The sequence below is a fragment of the Schistocerca serialis genome, chromosome 2 (genome assembly GCF_023864345.2).
Source record: "Schistocerca serialis cubense isolate TAMUIC-IGC-003099 chromosome 2, iqSchSeri2.2, whole genome shotgun sequence".
Taxonomy (NCBI): domain Eukaryota; kingdom Metazoa; phylum Arthropoda; class Insecta; order Orthoptera; family Acrididae; genus Schistocerca; species Schistocerca serialis.
Window position 1 is genome coordinate 188,355,764 of NC_064639.1, and position 24,800 is coordinate 188,380,563.

The following is a 24,800-nucleotide window of genomic DNA, read 5'->3' on the forward strand; positions in this document are numbered from 1 at the left end:
TAGTGGCTGGTAAGTCTACCTGCAACCGTGGTCTCGGGGTAGCGTCCTTGATCAAAATGTCCTAGGTTTCGGGATCAAAACCAGCACCTCTTGAATTTTGATTAATAATCAGCATTGGCGCCCAAAGACTTCCAGCATAAGAAGTCACCCTCATTCTGCTGAAGACCCTTTCAACGAGGGCGGTGGAGCCGACAGAGGTGCAGGGCATTCTCTTGACTTTGGAATGGGAAACTGCCCATAAAGGCGGAAGAATCAGCAATGATCAACAGCACAGGGATGCAGAAGGCAACGGAAATCACTGCATTAAATACACGTAATGTGTATCTACAGGATATGTAGGGGTGTAATTGAAGAAAGTGTCACGATGATTTCTCCACTGGCAAAAGATTGCGGAATAGTCCCGCATTCTGATCCGCAGGAGGGGTGTGCCAAGGAGGAGGTGACCATGGGGAAAACATTGAGTAATAAACGAAACGATAATGTACCACGAGTCGAACTGTGTAATGTCAGAAGCTTGAATGTGGCATGGAAGCTAAAAAAATCTGAAAAGTGAAATCCAAAGGCTCGATATAAATATAATAGGGATCAATGAAGTGAAAAGGAAAGAAGACTAGGATTTCTGGTCAGATGAGTATAGGCTAAGATCAACTGCTGCAGGAATTGGTATAACAGGAATAGGATTCGTTATGAATAAGAAGCTAGGGCAGAGAGAGTGTTACGGTGCACTGTTCAGTGCCAGCGTTGATAGATTAGGTATACATACCGAAGTCGCAAGCTGAAGATGAAGAGTAGAGAAACTATTGAGCATATTAAAAGGGGAATGCACTAAGTAAAGGGAGATGAAAATCGAACAGTCATGGGGGACTGGAATGCAGTTGTAGGGCAAGGGGCACAGGAGAATATGGGCTTGAATCAAGGAACGAGAGAGGAGAAAGGCTTATTGAGTTCTGTAATACGTTTCAACTGGTAATAGCGAACACTCTGTTCACGAATCACAAGAGGAGGAAGTTTACTTGGAAACGGCCAGGTGTAACAGAAAGATTTCAGTTAGATTATATCATGATTAGACAGAGATCCTGATATCAGATGTTGGACTGTAAGGCATACCAGGAGCAGACATAAACTCAGATCAAAATTTAGAAGTGATGAAGAGTAGCCTGGAGTTTAAGAGATTAGTCAGTAGGAACCAATACGCAAAGAAGTGGGATACGGAAAGTAAGGGCTTACGAGATGCGCTTGAAGTTTTCTAAGGCTATATCTACAGCAATAAAAAACAGCTATGTAGGCAGCACACTTGAAGAGGAATGGACGTCTCTAAAAACGGAAATCATAAAAGTTGGAAAGAAAAACCCAGGTAGAATGAAGGTGACTGCGAAGAAATCATGGGTAACAGAAGAATGACTTCGGTTGAGCGATGAAAGAAGGAAGTACAAAAATATTCATGGAAATTCAGGAACACAGAAATACAATTCCCTGAGGAATGAAATGAATAGACCGTGCAGGGAAGCTAAGACGAAATGACAGGAGGAAAAATGTAGAGAAATCGAAAAAGAAATTATTGTTGGAAGTACTGACGGGTAATGTACAATGTGTACAAGAGCCAAGAGCGCATAATATAAGTGGACGAGCAAGAAAGAGTTCTCGAAATAAAATGGTTGTAAGACCGGGATGTCGTTCGCCCCTACTGTCCAATCTGAACATCAAAGAAGCAATGATGGAAATAAAGGAAAGTTTCAGGAGTGGGATTAAAATCCAGAGTGGGAGGTTACCAATGGTATGATTCGCTGATGACATTGGTATCCCGAGTGAAAATAAGGAAGAATTAAATAATTAGCTAAATGAAACGAACTGTCTGACGAGTACAGAATGAGGATTGAGAGTAAATCGGAGAAAGACGAAAGCAATGAAAAGTAGAAAATTAGACCAGCATGTATTTACCACGAAGTAGCTGAAGTTAAGGAATTCTAGTAGCTAGGCAGCAAAATAATCAGTGACGGACGGAGAAAGGGCATCCCCGACCAAAGTAAGTCTACTAATATCAAACATTTGCCTAAATTTGAGAAACAAATTTCTAAGAATGTACGTTTGGAACAAGCTAGTGAAACATGGACTGTGGGAAAACCGGAACAGCAAAGAATCGAAGCATTTGGGATGTGGTGCTACAGACTAATGTTGAAAATTAGGTGGACCGATAAGATAAGGAATGAGGAGGTTTTGCGCAAAATCAGGGAAGGAATATGGGGAAAACATTATCAAGGAGAAAGGACAGGATAATAGCACATCTGTTAAGATATCAGGGAATGACTTGCATGTTGCTAGAGCAAGCTGTAGAGGGTAAACACTGTAGAGGAAGACAGAGATTGGAATACATCCAGAAAATGATTGAGGACGTAGGTTGCAAGTGCTATTGTGAGAGAAAGAGGTTGACACCGGAGATGAGTTCGTGGTGGGTTGCATCAAACCAATCAGAAGGCTGATGACTCAAAAGAAAACAAAAAAAAAAAAAAAATCCTGCATGCACAGAACCTCGAGAGTTGCCCATCTCCGCGCGGGATTAGCCGAGCGGTCTCAGGCGCTGCAGTCATGGACTGTGCGGCTGGTCCCGGGGGAGGTTTGAGTCCTCCCTAGGGCATGGGTGTGTGTGTTTGTCCTTAGGATAATTTAGGTTAAGTAGTGTGTAAGCTTAGGGACTGATGACCTTAGCAGATAAGATTTCAGACACATTTGAACATTTTGAACAAATTGCCCACCCAGTCCGGAATTAACCATCCAAGGGGGCTTCACATCATACCAAACACATGTGTCACTGGTATCGAAGGTCAACAAAACATCATACTTACCAGTGTCGGGGGCTGCCAAATTGCGAGGCAACCACTTCTCGCCGAAGGGCAGTTTTCATAGTTTGCTGCTAGGCGGCATTGGCAGCGCAACAAGAGGTCCTGGGTCGCGAAGACCTACTTCTTTCCACAATAAACGTGAACGAGAATAGATCTAAGATATCCTCGCTTCCAGATAGTACTTAGACCAATTCACGACCATCCGATGACAGTTAAAATATCCAGCCCACGCCGACACCGCCATGTCCACCACTGATTCGGACAACGCCCTCAGTCACCATAACGCCACTCACATATTTGTATTTTGGTTGTGGATGTCGCAAAACTTTGCTTGAATTATTCTTCTAGTACATTGGCTGTTGACTGTTCCATGTCTAGACGGAAGAACTTAGATATTTTGTGGAACTTTAACTCCATGAACTGGTGGATGAACTGAACTGTTAGTTGAACGTTGCTTCAAGACAGTCCCAACGAGACCCAGCATTTTCATTTTATGTTACCAACTTGTTTGTTTCTTAGCTACAGCCTTCAGACACTGACTTTCAGCTTGTCAATTTTGTAGTATTATTCGTTGAAATAGACAAACAGTGCTTCTTGGTTATGCCAAAAAACATTTTGAAGAATCTTTGACATTGTTTGTGACGCCTATGGCTGATCGTCAGCTATGATCATATGCCATGCAAGGGTAATGGCGTAACCTGTCGCAATCCAGTGGAGCTATAGGTGGCTGCAGGGAAGGCAATGGTCATTTTTGTGCACAAAACCTTTTAGCACCCTGCTCATCTCGCCTGCCAATCCTTCTTGTGAGCTGAGGCATGCGAGTATGTGTTCCAACACTGAAGCAAGTTGCGGTCAGCACCTGGCCTGATTACAAAGATTCCAAGTAAAACTCAGATGCTCATAGAAGAATCGGACGAACGTGCAAAATTCCGTTAACGTTTGACAGTTCAATATTTCACGGAATGACAAAGGCAGAGAGGTAAAAATTGACACACATGTTGGAATTGAGAAACCAATAATCTACCAACAACTGACTTTTAGCAAAAGATAATGTTCTTGATAACAAATTCCCAACATGTCGGCCGTCATTGATCGCTAATACTCGTACACGAGGGACAACGTTGTGTATAGCAGGATACACCACATTAGAACATGTGGTGGAAAATTGGCATCAAATATTGTACTTCAGCATCCATAATAAAACGGTTGATTTGTGACTTATGTAACCCCACAACCAATAATCACACGGACTGAGATGTGTGGATCTGGGAGCCCAAGCACAACGGAAGTAGCGACTCAGCGCGCCATCCGCACTAAACGATGTGCGCAAGAGATCTTTCACAAGTGTAGCAATAAAGGGAGGAGCGCCACTCCGCAAAAAAGTTCTATCGTTCAGCAGATGTTTATCAGCCAGGCTAGGGATGATGCGATTCTGTAGCATATCAGCTTGCCTTTCACCTCTCACGACTATGCTGCGTCACTAACTTTTTTCTGCCCAGTGTCCTATGTTGTCCGGAGTTTTCAGTCGTTGTTGCTTTCAATGAAACCCCAAGTTTTAATTCATTACCTACATTATTCCGTGAGCTTGTGCGTTATCGAGTGCAAACTTATCTTTGAGTCACCGTGTACAATACACTCTGGCCATTAAAACTGCAAGAGTAGGAAAAGAGCAAATTACGAAAATTTACTTATATAGATACAGTTTAGTAGGAAAACAGACACACAAATGGGAAATTCAAATTGTAGATCATTTAGAGAAGTACAGAGCGAAAAATTTTGTGGATTGAGTGCAACCTCTGGTAGTAACAATTGCTCATTCCAGCTAGGCATCGAATCGAACAGAACTTGAATGACAGACAAGGATTCGTCATTCTATGCTGCTTCAGCTACAAGGACAGAAAAAAAATCACAACAGTGAAAAATAATTAACGCAGGGAATTGAAATTTGGGGAATGCATTTGTCTGAGTAACATATTTAAGTGGTTAACATTGAAATGTCAGTGGGTAATGTAAGCGAGAGATAATTCATTGCAAAAGGGAAATACTGGTACATTAATAACAGGTGTATCCGCCAGCATATTGAATGCAAGCATAGAATCGTCCATGATTTGTGTTGTACAGGATCCGGATGTCAGTTTCTGGAATGAAGTTCCACATCTGTTGCACTTGGTCGGTCAATACAGGGACAGTTAATGCTATTGTCGTTCGATGATGTCCCATATGCGATCGATTGGAGACAGATCTGACGATCCAGCAGGCTAACGCAATATGTCCATGAAGGAGACGATATTGGGTTAAAACAGAAATATATGGATAAGCGTTATCCGGTTGGAAAACATCCGCTGGAATTCTGTTCATGAATAGCAGCACAACAGCTCGAATCACTTCTCTGACCTACGAATTTGCAGTGAGGATGTGTGGGATAGCCACGACAATGCTCATGGTGTCATATGAAACGACACTCCACCCCAGACCATAGCTCCAGGTGTAGGTCTAGTGCGTGTAATGCACAGATAGGCAGCTTGCAAGCCTTCAGCTGTCCGCCTACTAGCCAACACATGGCCATCACTCGCACTTCACCCTGCCCGCCAACGAGTTCTCGCTTGACACGTCAGAAATCGCACATGGCGCTATTCTGAGGTATATGGAAGGCATTCTACAGGACGCTTGGCTCGCAGCTGTCCTTGAAGTAATCGCTTTATAGCAGTTCGTGGTGTCACAGTGGTGCCAACTGCTACTCAGATTTCTGCTGCAGATGTAGTACGAAGCGCCAGAGACATACGCCAAACACGGTGGTCTTCCGTCTCGGTAGTGCCAACCTAGCGAGCGTAACCTGGTCATCTTGCGACTGTATAGTGTTGTGACCACCGCTGCCAGCAATCATGTACAGTAGCTACTTTACTGCCAAGTCTTACTGTAGTATCGCAGAAGGATCATTCAGCTTCTTGTAGCCCTGTTTCACGATCTGTTTATACACTGTAAGGTGTTAATATTGGCGTCTTTGTTGCCTTACAGACATTCTTGACGAACATCAGCGCACCACGTCCAATCTCAAACGTAACGAAGGCTCACGACCACTACATCTTGCAATTGAAGCAAACCTGATTTGCATAGTTGTAGTGGAGCTACTGGACCCACTAGTATGGAACTGGCGTGAAATCTGAATGGACAGCATTTGTCAGATGCAGAAGCATGCATGTCGCAAAACTCATTCTTGGTATTACGATTTCTTTGCGTCAGTATATGTTAGAGTTATCAATTGTATTTACTGGCCGTCTCAGCATCCCGTGACCAGATGTTTCCAGTAGGTGAGATATCTGCGAAATGCGCTGGTCAGAGAAGCAGTCGGACACCACCAGACATGACACCAACATTCAGTGTTGTCTTGTGTTGTTAAAATATTGCGTCTTGGACTCCTCAGAGGCAGAGAAATGGCACTAGCCTTAACACGTTAGTAATGTCATGCTTGCTGTCTAAATTACAAGTCACGTAAACCACAAGTTATCGTGTTCTCTGCCCAGAGATTCTCCATACAATTACGCCATGTGTTTGGCACTGTATGACGATTTCGAATGCAATCTGACAACATTCGTTCTCCTTGATGTCTCAGTATACAGATATGTCTAACTTGATGTTTTCGCCGGCCGGAGTGGCCGTGCGGTTCTAGGAGCTACAGTCTGGAGCCGAGCGACCGCTACGGTCGCCGGTTCGAATCCTGCCTCGGGCATGGATGCGTGTGATGTCCTTAGGTTAGTTAGATTTAATTAGTTCTAAGTTCTAGGTGACTGATGACCTCAGAAGTTAAGTCGCATACTGCTCAGAGCCATTTTTTTATGCTATCGTCACAACTGAAATTCGCCATAAGGACGACGTGGAGTCACCCCTCTGTCCGGTAATGATGTTGAGTGCCCACTGTCGGCGCACCTCTCGCTGCTGCCACCTCATGGGAAGCCTCAACAATGGTCGTCCTGCTGCCAGGCACTAGTGCTCTCAGTCTAAACACTTGCCTTGCTGTTTACGAGCCCATTTACCGACTGAGACTGCGAGACATGGCTGCGCTATCTTACGCAGTCGACCAAGCGATGTGCTTGAACTCTCCAGAGCTAGTTATGAGAAGATGAAGCCGTTGATCCCACGTAATGTGTTCAGCCTCTCTCTCTTGAACCCATAGATTCCATATCTGCACGTCAGTCGTCGATATACTGCAGTTTTGAAATGCCATGATACCACCACTGTCGAATTCCAAAACATGCTGGTAGACTTTTCCCCTTCTTACAAGACGTATGACATCATCTTCATATGACAAATCAATCTTCAAATACGGTATCTGGTCCATATATGTAGAATGTATGCGTTGTTACTCCCACCTACTTTGTGGGTGTGTGCTGAAATGCTTATCATCTGCGTATTAAATTAGACTGTTCATTCCATTTAACACTACCTGTAGTTCTTTTTCATTTTCACTTAAGACTGTAATGTCATTAGCGAATCTTATCATTCATAGCCTTTTACCTAGAATTTTATTCACGCTCTTAAAGCTTTGATTTTCCGTCATTGGTTCTTCATCGTGTACGATATAGAATAGGGGCGAAAGGTTACATCCGTGTCTTACACTCTATATAAATTGTGCGCTTCTTTCTTGTTCTTCCAGTCTTATTGTTCCCTCATAATTTTTGTACATACTCTATAGTACTCGTCTCTCCCTATAGCTCACCCGCATTTTTCTCAGAATTACGAACATGTTTTTTCATTTTACATCGTGGACGCTAAAGTCAAACAGATCATCATCTAACAGATCCTCATTTTCTTTTCCATTATTTTATGTATCTATTATTTTATTAGTTCGGTCAGCAGCTTGGATGTATGAGCTGTCTACCTGCTTGTGCGATAGTTGTCCCACTTGTAGGCTCTTGCTTAAGAGTGATATTCCGACTGCATTCTTAATGTTAACGTCTTTGCTTTTAATTTCCCTCAAGATCGCTTTGGCTTCTTTCTTTGCTGAGTCAGTGCTTCCAACAATCATTTATTTTTCGATTTCTTCACATTTATCCTTAGGTTCCATGCACTTCCTATTTATTTCACCCTAAGTGACTTGTATTCCAGTATCCCCGAATTTCCGTGAATATTTTTGTACTTCCCTCTTTCGTCGACCAACTGAACTATTTCTTGTGTTAGCCATGGCTTGCTCGCAGAGACCTTCCTTGTACCTATCTTTCTCTTTCCAGCTTCTGTGAATTCCTTCTATAACTGTCCTTTCCTCTACGATTGAATTGACTACTGAGCTATGCACTGATTCTTCATCGCTAGACTCTTAAATGTCAGGCAACTCTTTATCATTACCAAATTGTGATGTGGATCTGCATCTGCTCCTTGGTACGCCTTACAGTCCAATATTTGGTTTCGAAATCTTTGCCTGATCCTGCTCTAACTGGAGTCTTCCTATATCTCCCGGTTTATCCTCTTGTGGTTCGTAAAGAAAGTACGTATTTGCTGTTGCTAGCCGAACTTCATTGCAAAACTACCAATCCCATATTCTCTCGTAGAGTTTTCTTCAGCCCCTTCCTCTTCAACCGCATTCCAATCCTCAATGACTACTAGATTTTCGTGTCCCATTACGTACTGAATTACCAGTTCAAAATTACAATTTTCCTATCTCTTCTAGACTTTCTAGCTTAACTAACATGTTGAGACTTCTGACATTCCACAACTCGACTCTTAGAACGTCAATCTTTCATTGGTCATTCAATATTTTCTCACAGTCATCTCCCCTCGGCAGATCTGGATGGGGGAGTGTCCGAAATCTTTTGCTTACAGAGAGATTATCATGACACTTGTTCAGTACTGGTCTCACGTACTAGGGATACACATTACGTGTCCTTAGCGCAGTGGCTTCCATTGGATTCTGCATCCTCATACCAGTGATCATTGCTGATTCTTCCGTCTTTTAGGGGCAGTCTCCTACACCATGGGACGAGAGAGTACCCTGGATCTCTGACCGCACGTCCATCCTCTTTAACAATGAAGTTGGCAGAACAAGGGTGATTTCTTATGCCAGATTTATTCGGCTGCCATTGCTGATGATTTTTATTCAAAATTTTAAGTAGTGGAGAGGTTGGCATCTGGAATCCAAGACTTTTTCTTTGCTAGTCAAAACTCTATACTTTTTTCTTCCCACAGAGTCTTTTATTACAGATGGCAGCGAGGCATCCTTTTTTCCTGATTATAAAGGAAACTACAAGAGAAGGAGGATCTATTTGCCACCACCACTTTGACCCTAAAAGAAAAAGTAACAATAACGCCACTTCAGACATGTCCCCCTAACTACGCCTATCCCAATAGCTGTACCTAAACATAACAAAGGTGGAAAGGAGTGAGAGGATATCATATGCTTGTAAGAGAGGTTTTTAATTCTAATGATCAGGTTGCGTTTTAGTGGTTTGTTTATGTATGTAGCAGAGCAGAATGTTTCTTTCTTCGAGTGAACTCACTGTGTGAACCAATTCACATAGTGACTGTTCGCCTGCCGGTAATAGACATAATCTTGGAACATAGGTATCATTTGTGGTGTAAGTCTGTCAAGAGTGGCACGTGTGAAGAATGCCAGAATTCGCTGGACCAGATGCCAGACATCTACTGCTGGAGATCTCCGCCCTGCAAAACGGAGAGTCGGCGAGATGAACTTTGTGGAGACAAGAAAGATTGTTTACCGTTGGCGGTGACATACCACACGGAGCGTGCAGTAGTGCCAAGACAATGGACGTTCGCAGCCCACCATATATGACGCCTCCTATAGATCGGATACTTCTGTTCTATCACATTGGAGGCGCAGTGCCTGCAACTTGTATCAGGAAAACCATTCGGGAGGACGACGGTTCAATCCCGTCTCCGGCCATCCTGATTTAGGTTTTCCGTGATTTCCCCAAATCGCTTCAGGCAAATGCCGGGATGGTTCCCTTGAAAGGGCACGGCCGATATCCTTCCCCATGCTTCCCTCACCCGAGCTTGCTCTCCGTCTCTAATGACCTCGTTGTCGACGGGACGTTAATCTCCTCCCCCTCCAGGATATGTGAAAAGGATGACTGTGGATAGTATGAAAAAAAAAGAGTGTAGGGGAAGAATGGTATGACGAGCCGTGAGGTAAGTAGGAGTTGGGTTGTTAAGTATTGGTCGAAATTGCGGATGAAGTTTGGAAACTAAGGAGGCAAGTGCACACATATATTTTTCAACGCACCAGAGATCGATGACAGAGAAGGCCAGGAATACGACACAGGGTCACCAGTGGAGCGGACAAAATGATACTGACGATCACGAAAGAAGGGCGGAAGAGAAGGATGAAGAGGATATATGGGGAGGAGTAGAAAGCGGAATTCATTACGTGGCTACATGTGGTGCCACAAAGGCCGAAACGAAAGGAAAAGAAGAACATTCCTCATACTCTAATACGTTAAAAGAGCTTGGCTATGCCATTTTCTGCGCACCGGGAGACAAATTTGCAGGAGTTGTTGCGAAATATAGATTAGTAATTATATATCGAGGATTCGTGATAGTTTAATGCTAGTTCAGCATAAAAATATGCAAAGGAACCTCTGTTCTGCGGCTGAGGATGGAAAGAATGATAGGGAGTTAACTTCACGACAACGTGTTAGGGACAGACCACAACCTTGAAATGGAAAAAAACCTGGGCAGTAACTGTGGCGTGTTTTTACCACAGGAACTACATCAGCATTCATCTTTATCGCAACCACGGACGACGTAACTCTATACGGTGGGCCAGGGTTTTTAACCACAGTCGTCGCAGTCCTGAACACCTGCAGAACCGTTGTTGCTTTATGCGTTTCAGGATGTCTATCCTACAAATTGCATTGATGATTTACTTCAAATATAAGGTTCTACAAGGCAGCTACAGGTATATTAGTCATTTAAACGGGTGATACGGCGGTAGCGGACCATACACATACTTCATGTAGTCACATATGTAAGATAATGTTATACGTCATCCCGTCGATGTGACAGATAATCTCCCAATTTACACACTGGTGTTAGGTTGAGCTTCGAGAATCAGCAGGTCGATGAAGGAGTGTGCGGCGAAAGAGGACTTGGTTGGTTGGTTGGTTTTTGTTAAGGGGCCGGCCGAAGTGGCCGTGCGGTTAAAGGCGCTGCAGTCTGGAACCGCAAGACCGCTACGGTCGCAGGTTCGAATCCTGCCTCGGGCATGGTTGTTTGTGATGTCCTTAGGTTAGTTAGGTTTAACTAGTTCTAAGTTCTAGGGGACTAATGACCTCCGCAGTTGCGTCCCATAGTGCTCAGAGCCATTTGAACCATTTTTGTTAAGGGGACCAAACTGCAAGGTCATCGCTCCCGTCGGATTAGGGAAGGATGGGGTAAGAAGTCGGCCGTGCCCTTTGAAAGGAACCATCCCGGCATTTCCCTGAGGGGATTTAGGGAAATCAGTGAAAACCTAAATCAAGATGACCAGACGCGGGATCGTACCGTCGTCCTCCCGAATGCCAGGCCAGTGTGCTAAACACTACGTCACCTCACTCGGTAAGGACGACTTATCTCTTGTTCTGTCAGGGCGCAAAAAGTTTCATGCACGAGTACTCTCGTCATGCCTTGTTGGTTCTTTATTTCTTTGAGGCAGACATCTAGGAACAAGCGGGTGTCGATGAAAAACTGAGCGACAGTAAGATATTCAGTTCATCGCAGCTGTGCTCTGTGACCTTGTGATACAACCAGATACTCCACTGCCACATTTAGACTGCAGTCTCTGCTCGTCCCTTTGTTGAAGAGTCACGGAATCACGAGTACTCCACATCACGCAGTGGCGAGCCATATAAAAGCTCTGCAGCCCATGTTCACAACAACACTTCCATCACCATGAGGACGACAGTGGCAGCTCTTCTCCTCTGTCTTGTGGTGAGTAGTAAGGACTGAGACTTTGTCGAAATTTGTGCTCAACGTATCTTTACTGGTACTTATTTCTATACAGGGCGATTCAAAAAGAATACCACAACTTTAGGAATTTAAAACTCTGCAACGACAAAAGGCAGAGCTAAGCACTATCTGTCGGCGAATTAAGGGAGCTGTAAAGTTTCATTTAGTTGTACATTTGTTCGCTTGAGGCGCTGTTGACTAGGCGTCAGCGTCAGTTGATGATAAGATGGCGACCGCTCAACAGAAAGCTTTTTGTGTTATTGAGTACGGCAGAAGTGAATCGACGACAGTTGTTCAGAGTACATTTCGAACGAAGTATGGTGTTAAACCTCCTGATAGGTGGTGTATTAAACGTTGGTATAAACAGTTTACAGAGAATGGGTGTTTGTGTAAAGGGAAAAGTTCTGAACGACCGAGAACGAGTGATGAAAATGTAGCACACATCCAGCAAGCATTTGTTCGCAGCCCAGGAAAATCGACTCGCAGAGCTAGCAGAGAGCTGCAAATTCCACAATCAACTGTATGGAGAGTCCTACGAAAAAAGTTAGTTGTGAAACCTTATCGTCTGAAATTGGTTCAAGCACTGTCTGCAGCTGATAAGATTAAAAGAATCGATTTCTGTGGTTTTATCCTTGCTCAAATGGAAACAAATGAATCTTTCGTTTCAAAGATTGTGTTTCGGCCACCTCTCCCGGCCACCATTGATGATTTGAAACGAGAAATAACAGCAGCTATCCAAACTGTTACGCCTGATATGCTACAGAGAGTGTGGAACGAGTTGGAGTATCGGGTTGATATTGCTCGAGTGTCTGGAGGGGGCCATATTGAACATCTCTGAACTTGTTTTTGAGTGAAAAAAAAAACCTTTTTAAATACTCTTTGTAATGATGTATAACAGAAAGTTATATTATGTTTCTTTCATTAAATACACGTATTTAAAGTTGTGGTATTCTTTTTGAATCACCCTGTATTAACTTGCAAACACTGTATGCTTCAAAATGTACCTACAACATGGTATTCTCGAATGTAAGGGTGGAAAATTGTTTCCATCACTTTCGGATCTGTAAGCGACTTCTAATTAGTTCTACACGCAAAAGTGAAGAGAGTGTACGAGACTGTTAAAAATTTCTCAACTACGTGTGACTCGTTATAAGCTATACATCCATAATTTCACTAAATAATCGGCATCTTTCTTCTTATTTGACAAATGCTTGAGAGGGTGACAGTTGCAAGCACTGTCTGACCATTCACACGCGATTAAAGGGGATTTCCTAAATCGTACGACATCAATCCAAAAAGATTCGACAATAAATTAATACAAAGTACAGGAAAATTAAGATGTTGATTTCAATGCTCTAGGTGTTCTATATCCCCACCCCCGTCCCACCTGATTCCAAGGCACAGAACATTCATACATCCATGAGCAACTGTCAGTGAAATTTGTCTTTGACACGTTGTTCAACTGGTGTGTCCCATTGATTTGAATGTCAGTTATGTCGTCAAATCGCTAAAACTTCATATGAACTTCTGCACTTTATCATTTTGCGATAGCTTCGATTTCATAACACCAAATCTGATCACCCGTGATGACTTGTTCTAGAAAAGAATTGTCCACGTGTTTGATTACAAGCTAGTCACGGCATGTGCCCGGGCATAGTTGCTTTCGTTCAAGAGACAACCCGAATGGGACAAACCTTGTACAGACTTTGCTTCTCCTCAAGAAATTCTGAAGAATGCCTGAAACACTTAGAGATTTTGCTCCATTGCGATTTCTGAGGCAACAGTGATTACACCGTATGGTCGCAAGTCGACGTTACGGGAAAACTGCAACAACAAAAAATAATTAATATAGAGTAAAGAAATTTCGGGAATAGATTTAACTACGTATCATATTTAAATCATTTTCATTGCAAGACGACAGGTCAGTGTAAGTAAGTAAGCGTCCGCCGCTCGTGGTCTCGCGGTAGCGTTCTCGCTTCCCGAGCCCGGGGTCCCGGGTTCGATTCCCGGCGGGGTCAGGGATTTTCACCTGCCTCGAGATGACTGGGTGTTTGTGTTGCCCTCATCATTTCATCATCATCCAGGAAAGTGGCGAAATTGGACTGAGCAAAGATTGGATAATTGTACGGGCGCTGATAACCACGCAGTTGAGCGCCCCACAAACCAAACATCATCATCATCATCAGGTCAGTGTAAGTGCGAGATAAGGTATCGCAAATATGAAATGTTGGTACATTAATAACCGGCGTAACCGTAAGACTGTTGAATGCAAGCACGCAAAGGCGAATGCATTGTGTTGCACAAGTGCGGATGTCAGTTTTTGGGATGGCGCTTCATGCCTGTTGCACTTGGTCGGTGAATACGTGGACGGTTAATGCTGTTTGTGGACTACGATGGAGTTGTCAGCCGATGACGTCCCATACGTTCTCGACCAGAGACAGATCTGGCGATCGAGAAGGACAAGGCACATGCGGACACTGTAGAGCATGTTGGCTTACAACAGCAGTATGTGGACGAGAATTGTCCTTTTGGTAAACGCTGTTCATCAATGGCAGCACTGCAGGTCGAATCACCAAACTGATGTGCATACTTCCAGTCAGGGTGCGTGGGATGACCACGAGACTGCTGGTGCTGCCATGCAGAGTGGCAGTCCACACCAGACCATAATTCCAGTTGTAGGTCCAGTGTGTCTAGCACGCCAATTGATAGGCTGCAGGCCCTCGCATTACCTCCAGCTAACCAACACACAGCCATCACCGGCACTGAGGCGATATCAGCTTTCATCAGATATCACAACAGACTTTTGCCCTGCCCCCTTGCAGGCTCTCGCTTGACAACACTGACGTCGCAAATGGCGGTTGTTTTGGGTCAGTCAAGTGGACGCCACAGACCGTGTGCCACAGACCCGTCCTTGAATTAACCAATTTATAACAGTTCGTTCTATTATTGTGGTGCCAACTGCTGCTCAGATTGCTGCTGCAGATGCAGTATGATGTGCCTGAGCCAGACACCGTGCACGATGCTCTTCCCCCTCGGTAGTACCACATGGCTCTTCGGATCCCAATTTATTGCTACTGGATATTCTAGCGACCATCGCTGCCAGCAATCATTTGCAGTGGCCACATTCCAGCCAAGTCTTTCTGCAATGTCACGTAAGCAACATCCAGCTTCTCGAAACCCTTTTATGCGACCTTGTTCAAACTCAGTGATGTGTTTCTGGCGAAACACAAACAACGGCTTGGTACTAACTACAATTGGCATCAGTGCATATATTTCGTTATGCTTACTTGAAGTAATCATCAATAACGGTTGAACACATTCATTCATTCAGATTTTGCAATAAAATAATGAGACTGGCTTCTAATGTGTGTCAGTGTAAATTTCTGTGATTTATTGTCTTTGTTTCAAAACTACATTAGCGGAATCTTAATCTCCATTCAGATGGAATACCACTTAATTTCCATCTACATATATGACGTAGTTCACAATATGACATTCAAATACAGGTATCAGCATGCCGCAGCCAAGAGACTCCTCCTGGCCCTCCTGGACCAACTGATGGGCCACAACCAACTGGTCCACCAGGCCCACCAACCGGAGGTCCTGATCCAACAGGTCAACCTACTGGAGGTCCTGAACCAACTGGACCACCAGGCCCACCAACTGGAGGTCCTGAACCAACTGGAGAGCCCCAACCAACTGGAGGGCCACAACCAACTGGTGGGCCTGAACCAACTGGACAACCAGGGCCGCCTTCCCTGTTTTAGGGTGGTGTTTACTATTGGTGCAAGATTAGCGCATCTGGGAACGTTAAAGGATTTCAGTTTTTACCTTTATAGTTGACTTTAACCGAATTAATTGATGGAAGTGTTCTTATGATTCATAAAAACCAATTCTGATTAAACTAGCAATGAAAAGGCTCCATTAATGTTTTATTTACTGTGTGCTGTACAAGAAACCAGTTCTCCAAAAATATGGTACCAATATTTAAAAATTATTACAGGAGTTACTATTGGTTCATACCTCATCAAATTCTTTACCACTTCATTTGCAGTTCCAAAAGATGCTGTACGTTGCCGAAGGAGTCCGTGTTACAGACTACGTGTACTTCATGAACTGATATGTGCAAATATCATACTTTGAGAAAACACTCTTCTCATCTATAGAGAGCCCTGTGATAGATTACTGATACATAACTTTTGAACGAAAAGGATTTGATGCTCTGTAATACAACTTGCGATTTAAGATGGTTTCCTTGAAGCCTATTTACTCCTCCTTCAGTTATATATTTTTTACCTCTTTTAATGTATGGGTATTAGCAAACATTAGTTTGATAGTGTGATTCTTAAATTTAATGATGCTTCTGTTATTTGATTAATAAGTTGCCTTCTACAACAGTATTTATCTGGGATCTGGACTTTATGGTTCGTAGATAACAGCATCTAGAACGAACATTAACCGCAATTCCGCGTAACACCAGCAGTAGCAATGGCAGAAGGGAAGGGTACGTACCCCTTTTAGACCGTTCGTGCTGCCGGTCACAGGGAACCTGTCGCTAATGGGAAATTAAGCTTCCTTCATGAAGATATGAATATTAATCATTATAAGTAGATGGTGTACTCAGTATTGTTTTAGAATAACGTCACCAATAAAAATAGAAGTCACTAAACTTAATCAGACCGATATGACCATTCCCTTCAGTCTGTAGCAGAATGGCTATGTGAACGCTACTACATTCAGTGTAAAAGATTAAATAGGAAAGAAAACAGACTGAGAGTCATTAAGGAAATAATTAGTGGATGCATCTTCTTTATAGCAGAAATATTCTTGATGGTTCTCTCAGCAATATGTGCTCTGAGTAATACACATCCATCCATATCAAATTGGGTAGACTGAAAAATTATTGAAAGTCTAAAGAAGAAATATGTAATTGGTAATTAAACTTCAGTAACAAATTCTCAAACCATAACTTTTCTAATAATTCAAGGTTGGCCTTCCAAAAATTTCCGAACTACGTTTTCGAAATGCATATGGGAATGTACTGGTGCCCATTTATATGTAGGGGCAAGATATTAGCACTAGATAAGCTTAACGCTTGTTCACATATTTAAAGGCACAATTTTTCTCGCACAGCATACTTTAATGTAACATGAATGGGACCACGGTTAAGAACAAACAATACGTTATTATACTGCACTCTTTCAGGAGACCCAAACTCTGCTATCCCTGCCATGGTAAATAAATGGAACGTATTCTATTGTGCTGCATGTCCTGTAAAGATAATGTTGTATAGAGAGATGATGAGTTTGTTGGACGCCTGTTCCCAAAAGGAATTCAAAGAAATGGTAATTATTCTTCAGATAATACTTTTGCAAAACTAGAAAAATTAAAAAATGATAAAATGTGCCAATTGATAGGCAGCAAAATTACGGCAAATTGTAGGTCATTATTGCTAGTAGTTGACAGGAAAATGTTCCTTATGTAGCGAAAGAGAATATTTGGGGGAAATGATGTTTGAAATTTTAACAACAGTTCATGAATTCTTTAAGCAGGTTCCGTGCTTTGTCTATCTTGCTCGTGTTAGTATTTATTTTTCCTCGCATCACTCCTCCTTCACTTATTGTTTGTGAATGACATATTACTGAATACGTGATTTCTAGAGAGCAAGACACCTAATAATATTACAAAAAACTGTAGTTATTTTGTTACTGATAACCTCCATGTGGGCTTTATGTACAGACAAAAGCAATTTTCAGGCATGTCATAAGTGTTGTGTACTAAAGATACAATACAAAGGCAACAACAAAGGTATTATGTTAGTCTTGAGACTCGCCATCTCAAACTGTCCCACGTGCGCCAACTGTAGGAAGATGTAACGCAGATGGTTGGTTATATATTTCCAGCTAATGTTTTATGAGCATACTGTGTAAATACACTTTTTTGAATATAAGTTTTAAACGCCTTACTTAGAATTAAGCTAAACACAAACTATGTATATTATTTTGAAAAGAAAGTCTCTTCTATTTCATTTCACAAGACGCACAGAAACTACATATTCATTATTATCTAGGTCCAGTGCCCTTTAATAACGGCGACTTCGGAGATGTTATGGCAACTCTGGAACAATAAGTGAAAGTCATCAATAAATCATAACATAATCTGGAAAATGTGATTAGTTTATAAGACACAAAAATTACACAAACCAGCATATGAACCCATAACCTATTAATTTATGCACAATCAAATTTATACAACATTTTACGTGGGATATGTGCTCGGAGTACTTAGTCAGTAGTAAGCTACAATAATACAGCCAAATCTTGTGTATCAGATGTTTCGTACAAAATCTGATATCACACTGAAAAGTCCGGAGCTTTTATGAGGTCCAAGGAAAGAGAAAAGAGATAGCTCGGATTATCAGGAAATAACTGATCGTGGCACATCAGTGAGAAAATGTTTTCAGACATTGAAATAGATTATTAAGTTTGGACAAGTTTAAGAAAAATAAAAAAAACGTTCATCTCAGCAGCAGTGGACGAGCATCTCATCACAGACGTTATCTTTCGTTACGGAGGAAAAGGAAGGTTGAGACACCAGGAAAAGCTCTGTCAACGTACTGAGTCATAAAAATTAGATCACAAATAAATATTTTCGTTCTTATAAAATCTCAGCAGACAGTCTATGGAAAGCCTTTACACGTTTGTAATATTGTAGATTTAGAAAACATCTACATCTACGTAACTACTCTGTAATTCACGCTTAAGTGCGTGGTAAAGGATGCTTCGAAGAACCTTCAGAATATTTCTCTACCGTTCCATTGTTTAACGGCATGTGGGGGAAAAGAATACACACATCTTTCTGTACGAGCTCAGATTTGAGTTATTCTATCATGATGATCATTTCTCCCTAAGCATGTTGACGATAATAAAAAGGTTTCACATTCAGAGGAGAAATCTGGTCATTGTAATTTCGTTATAAGATCTCACTGCAACAAAAAACCCTTTTGTCTTAATGACCACCAAACTATTATATCATATCCATGACAGTATTTCGCCTGTTTTCCGATAGTAGAAAGCTGCCCTTCTTCGACCTGACCTGTCTGGTAAGGATCCCATACAGAACAGCAGTAGTCCAGTAGAGGGCGAACAAGCACAGTGAAGGCCGTCTCTTTAGCAGAACTGTTACAGGTTTTCTGTCAGTAAAACGTAGTCTTTGGTTTGCCTAAATAAATAGCTCTGCTAATGCATAACGACAACGGATGCACTGTATCCTCGTCCCCCTGACACGCCTTATATACGCTTAACTGCTAGTGCTGCCACCCGCCATCTGTGCGTGGCTACTGAGTTGATGTCGAGCATTGATGGCGAAAACACAGATAATAGTGTATCGAAGAGCGAGTGTATGAAGAGGCAAATGCACTATATCTATCCGTACTAAAAATAGACTATCCAATCAAAAATATCTGGACATTTATCAGTGCACATTAATATGCAGGGTTTTGCCTTCTTGACGTCTTGAACTCCACTTTAGTTGAGGTATCTGAATTTCTGGCGAGGAATGGCAGACCGTTCATCCTCAAGAGCCGATACCAGTGAAAATACTGACGCTGGACGCTGGTGGCTAGGGCGGTCTCGACGTTCTGACTCTGTTCCATTGGGTTCAGGTCGTAAGTCTATGCACGCCAGTCCATTTCAGGAATACTGATGTCTTTTAAGCGGGACCATCGTCACCAAACTGAATGTCTACTGTACACAGTAAACCATGCTTTAAAGTGTGTCCATATGATGCCACATTCAACCTTTTCCTAAACGTAATATGGGTACCAGAAGTACAACCACCAAGAATGCGACCACACTGTAACACCATCTCCCCTGTGCTTCACTGTTGACACATGATGGCAGGTAATTTCATCCAGCCTTCCGCCAAATCCAAATCTTCCATCATATTGTAAGAAGGCTCTTTCGGTTTTTATGTTGGTAACGCCGCCACTGACTGTGCAGTGTGAAGTCTGTGGCTGGTTGAACTCATTGTTATAATAATCGCTTATATACTGTTGGGCTGTTGGATGTGAACAGCACGTAGCGTTGTGCAGTTGGAGATGAGCCGCAAGCAGTGGTGGATGTGGGGAGAGAGATGCCAGAGATTTGAGAGCGGACGAACTGGACGTGCGTCCGTCAGAAAAAGGAAATTTGTAAGACTGGATGTCATGAATATATATATATATATATATATATATATATATATGTATATATATATATATATATATATATATATTATGCCACCTCAACACTATTAAGGTAAATAGATTGTTTGCTTCCTATCAATCTTTCATGTGCTAACTATGCCTATCAGTAGTTAGTGCCTTCAATAGTTAGCATCTTTTATTTAGCTGGCAGTATTGGCGCTCGCTGTATTGCAGTAGTTCGAGTAACGAAGATTTTTGTTAAAAGTGATTCATGAAAGGTAAAGGTTACTGTTAGTCAGAGCCATTCTTTTGTAGGTATTATTGAAAGTCAGATTGCGTTGCGCTAAAATATTGTGTGTCAGTTTAGTGATGATCAGAATAAGTAGCGAGAAAACTGTCTGTTCAAAAGGTTCAGTTTTGCTCAACTGTTTGATAATCAAATCACGTAGAAGTTTACCAGCAAAGTCATTTATGAGTTTTCTAAGGGGACGTTACAATATAGTCACATAGTGTAGCATGATTCTTCGTTCCAGATCACCTGTTTCCGGTCATCCAGTATTCAGCAGATTCGCTGTGTATTGCACCTCAAATGTTTGGGTTATGAGGTGCTGCTCGACCATTGCATCCCATTTTTTTGCATTCCCTACTGGCAGTCACTGTACTTGCTGAATTCTGGTAGCGCTTTTGAACTCACGAGTGTGTCTTCGCCCCGTTATCAGGCACTTTTGCAATGCTCGGAGTCCTGCCTGGTGTCAGTTTACCTGTGGCTGTTCCTTCGCGTTACCACTTGAACATCACGCTAAAATTAGTGCGCTTTATTAGGGTTTAAATGTTACTGAGGGATTAGTTACTCAGGTGACATCTGATGCCTGGTCCAAATTTTAAGTGACTGAGCTCTACCGACAGACCCATTCTGCTTTCCTGTTGACACTACTATACTCCCTGCCTTCATTTATGGTTACACGTCCGCCTCTCGTTACATCTATTGGTCATTCCTGTGTTATGTAAGGCTGTCCGAATGCTTTTGATCAGATACTCTGTTTCCCCTGTGGTTAGGTGGGATATATAACTGTGAGAAATCAGGAAACAGTTATCTACAGCGGACATATCGAGAAACGTTTTCTCCCCATAATGTCTTCCGGAAAGAAATTTTTTCTGTTCAGTCAAACATAGTAAAAGAGAAAATGAAAACTGAGTTTTATTTTCCTGTCGACGACGGGCTCACTACTAACATAGCTATGAGGAAGGGAATTGGACGAGTCGTATTGACAATCAGTCTCACAACATTTGCCTTGAGAGTGTCAGGGATCCACAGAAACCGAAATCTTGACTGACACAGGGTCATCTTAACTTTGGTCCTCTTAATACGAGTCTAGTATCTGTGTTATTATTTTGTCCCTTTCAAAGGCTACCTTGTATAAGAGCATCGATGCGTTATCTTCTCAAGAACGTGAATCCATCTATATAACATAGCTCGCGATTCCTAAAACTTAAAATGGTACAAATGGCTCTGAGCTCTGAGCACTATAGGACTTAACATCGGAGGTCACCAGTCCCCTAGATCTTAGAACTACTTAAACCTAACTAACCTAAGGACATCACACACATCCACACCCTAGGCTGGATTTTAACCTACGACCGTCGCGGTCGTGTGGTTCCAGAGTGAAGCGCCTAGAACAGGTCGACCATAGCGGCCGGTCCTAAAACTTCAGGTATGCGTCATACAACCACGATCTCCGTTAAGGTACGCCTTATGGATCTCTATTTATTATTAGTTGTGACTAATTTAGATCGACTAGCAATTCAGCTTTGCGTCTAACAAGGGGAAGGCCTCAGACACGGCCAACCGGTTCGGCTCAAATTTGGCAAGTCGCTTGTGTACAACCTAAAACGAAGAAATCTAACATATTTTGGGTCAACACCCCCGCAACTTCGAGAAAATCACCCCTAAAGATTATGACGTGCAATCGATTCGCCGACAGCACCGATAGCGCAACGGCCAAAGTAACTTGCTGGGAATCGAAGAACCCGGTTTCGAATCTCAAAGAAACCTAGCGGATGTTATTCTTTTCGTTTGTATTTTTCCCTATCTCAATTGATAGGGATAGGAGGGTTAATAAGGTAAGTAAATCAATAAGGAATGATAATAATAAGGTAGGCAAATAAATTTCTCAAACCTTTTGGGATAGTAAACAACTAAAATGTTATTCCAGGTCACTTTACAAGGGCTCTTCCAGTCACTGTTACGTGTCCTCACTTTTCTTCAAACAACTGGGTGGATGGTACTTGTCATATAAACATTCTAAACAAAAATACTCACGGTACCAAGCATTCTTTCGACAGCTACACTGTTCCTTCTGAAGAATGGGCGAAAAACAAACTTGGTTTACATTTAAAAATATGTCTATTTTTGGGAATTAATTTTGAGGCGTACCACGCATACGATATCATTGTCTGAAAAATCGATGCTGAAAGTTGGTTATGAATTATGCTGTGAATAGTTATTGCATCCTTGCGCTTGTGCAATTCCCGCTGGGTTTCCAGAAGCACACTGCAATTCTGAAGCCTAGAAATAGAGTTTTTAACCTGGCGATAGAAATAAACATCACACGGCTGGCACACAGGTGTGCAGTTTGGCGGTATTACGTTTGCTGTGCACGTCGGCTGACCCTCGCCATCTATACACATTGTGTCAAACATTTTAGTATTAATTTGTCCACTCCAGAAATCCTATATTAGGCAAAACTTGTTATCAGAAGAGTATGGTTTTAAAACAGTCTCAAGAATTGTTCTGTAAATCGCATTCGTCAGTTTTCGGGATTTGAAGTACGTAATGTAAACATTTTTCAACGAGTCGGTTAAACGATTGACCTCTTCTATAACCCGAGGAGCAAATGTAACATTCGTTTCATGTAAACACAGGAAAACCTTAGGCAAAATTTTTCCAGAGGCTGTGATGGCATATTGCGCCGTGTACGAATGTGTTTGTTTTCACTACCAACTGCGACAAGGGTTCGTTTTTCTCCCTTATGCGATAATGTGCGTCGAATGTTCACCCGATACTCGCATCCTGTTTGATCGGTGTTGATCACGTATTCACGATTAAAACTGGTCATCAATGACGCCGTTTGCGTGCTGAAAAGAGCCGTCACTTTCTGTATATCCTCTATATTTTGTACCTCCTTATGAGAGACGTTTTTAGTGACGTGCGGCAACTTCCCGCTTGCCATCGTCCGTGACAGGCTTCCAACTATACAGGGTGTTACAAAAAGGTACGGCCAAACTTTCAGGAAACATTCCTCACTCACAAATAAAGAAAAGATGTTATGTGGACATGTGTCCCGAAACGCTTAATTTCCATGTTAGAGCTCATTTTAGGTTCGTCAGTATGTACTGTACTTCGTCGATTCACCGCCAGTTGCCCAATTGAAGGAAGGTAATGTTGACTTCGGTGCTGTCCGCAGCTCGTGGTCGTGCGGTAGCGTTCTCGCTTCCCACGCCCGGGTTCCCGGGTTCGATTCCCGGCGGGGCCAGGGATTATCTCTGCCTCGTGATGACTGGGTGTTGTGTGCTGTCCTTAGGTTAGTTAGGTTTAAGTAGTTCTAAGTTCTAGGGGACTGATGACCATAGATGAAAAGTCCCATAGTGCTCAGAGCCATTTGAACCATTTGACTTCTGTGCTTGTGTTGACATGCGACTCATTGCTCTACAGTACTAGCATCAAGCACATCAGTACGTAGCATCAACAGGTTAGTGTTTATCGCGAACGTGGTTTTGCAGTCAGTGCAATGTTTACAAATGCGGAGTTGGCAGATGCCCATTTGATGTACGGGGCAATAGCAGTGGCGCGGTACTTTTGTGTCGAGACAGATATCCAGAACGAAGGTGTCACGACAGGAAGACGTTCGAAGCAATTGATCGGCGTCTTAGGGAGCACGGAACATTCCAGCCTATGACTCGCGACTGGGGAAGACCTAGAACGACAAGGACACCTCCAATGGACGAGGCAATTCTTCGTGCAGTTGACGATAACCCTAATGTCAGCGTCAGAGAAGTTGCTGCTGTACAAGATAACGTTGACCACGTCGCTGTATGGAGAGTGCTACGGGAGAACCAGTTGTTTCCGTACCATGTACAGCGTGTGCAGGCACTATCAGCAGCTGATTGGCCTCCATGGATACACTTCTGCGAATGGTTAATCCAACAATGGGTCAATCCTCATTTCAGTGCAAATGTTCTCTTTACGGATGAGGCTTCATTCCAACGTGATCAAATTGTAAAGTTTCACAATCAACATGCGTGGGCTGACGAGAATCCGCACGCAATTGTGCAATCACGTCATCAACACAGATTATCTGTGAAAGTTGGGGCAGGCATTGTTGGTGATGTCTTGATTGGGCACCATATTCTTCCACCTACGCTCAATGGAGCACGTCATCATGATTTCATTCGGGATACTCTATCTGTGCTGCTAGAACATGTGCCTTTACAAGTACGACACAACATGTGGTTCATGCACGATGGAGCTCCTGCACATTTCAGTCGAAGTGTTTGTACGCTTCTCAACAACACATTCGGTGACCGATGGATTGGTAGAGGCGGAACAATTCCATGGCCTCCACGCTCTCCTGACCTCAAACCTCTTGACTTTCATTTATGGGGGCATTTGAAATTTCTTGTCTACGCAACCCCGGTACCAAATGTAGAGACTCTTCGTGCTCGTATTGTGGACTGCTGTGATACAATACGCCATTCTCCAGGGCTGCATCAGCGCATCAGGGATTCCATGCGACGGAGGGTGGATGAATGTATCCTCCCTAACGGAGGACATTTTGAACATTTCC

At 42.7% G+C, this 24,800-nt stretch overlaps 2 protein-coding genes across 35 annotated transcripts in view; one reads left to right on the forward strand and one right to left on the reverse strand.

Annotated features, from left to right (window-relative positions):
* LOC126456897 (proline-rich protein 2-like) overlaps positions 1-24,800 on the reverse strand; it is a 739,962-nt gene that overhangs the window by 628,676 nt on the left and 86,486 nt on the right. The gene's annotated exons all lie outside the window — the stretch shown is intronic.
* LOC126456902 (proline-rich protein 2-like) overlaps positions 1-24,800 on the forward strand; it is a 494,957-nt gene that overhangs the window by 276,117 nt on the left and 194,040 nt on the right. For 3 of the 20 annotated variants that reach the window (XM_050092775.1, XM_050092796.1, XM_050092777.1), the window contains one exon: positions 15,278-15,440. The exons of 12 other annotated variants lie outside the window; for them this stretch is intronic. In XM_050092775.1, the coding sequence (XP_049948732.1) occupies positions 15,278-15,440 (163 nt within the window). Of the gene's footprint in view, positions 1-11,594; positions 11,754-15,277; positions 15,696-24,800 lie in introns of those variants that run through there. 5 more of the 20 variants (XM_050092789.1, XM_050092788.1, XM_050092791.1 and 2 more) reach the window with 3 other exon arrangements.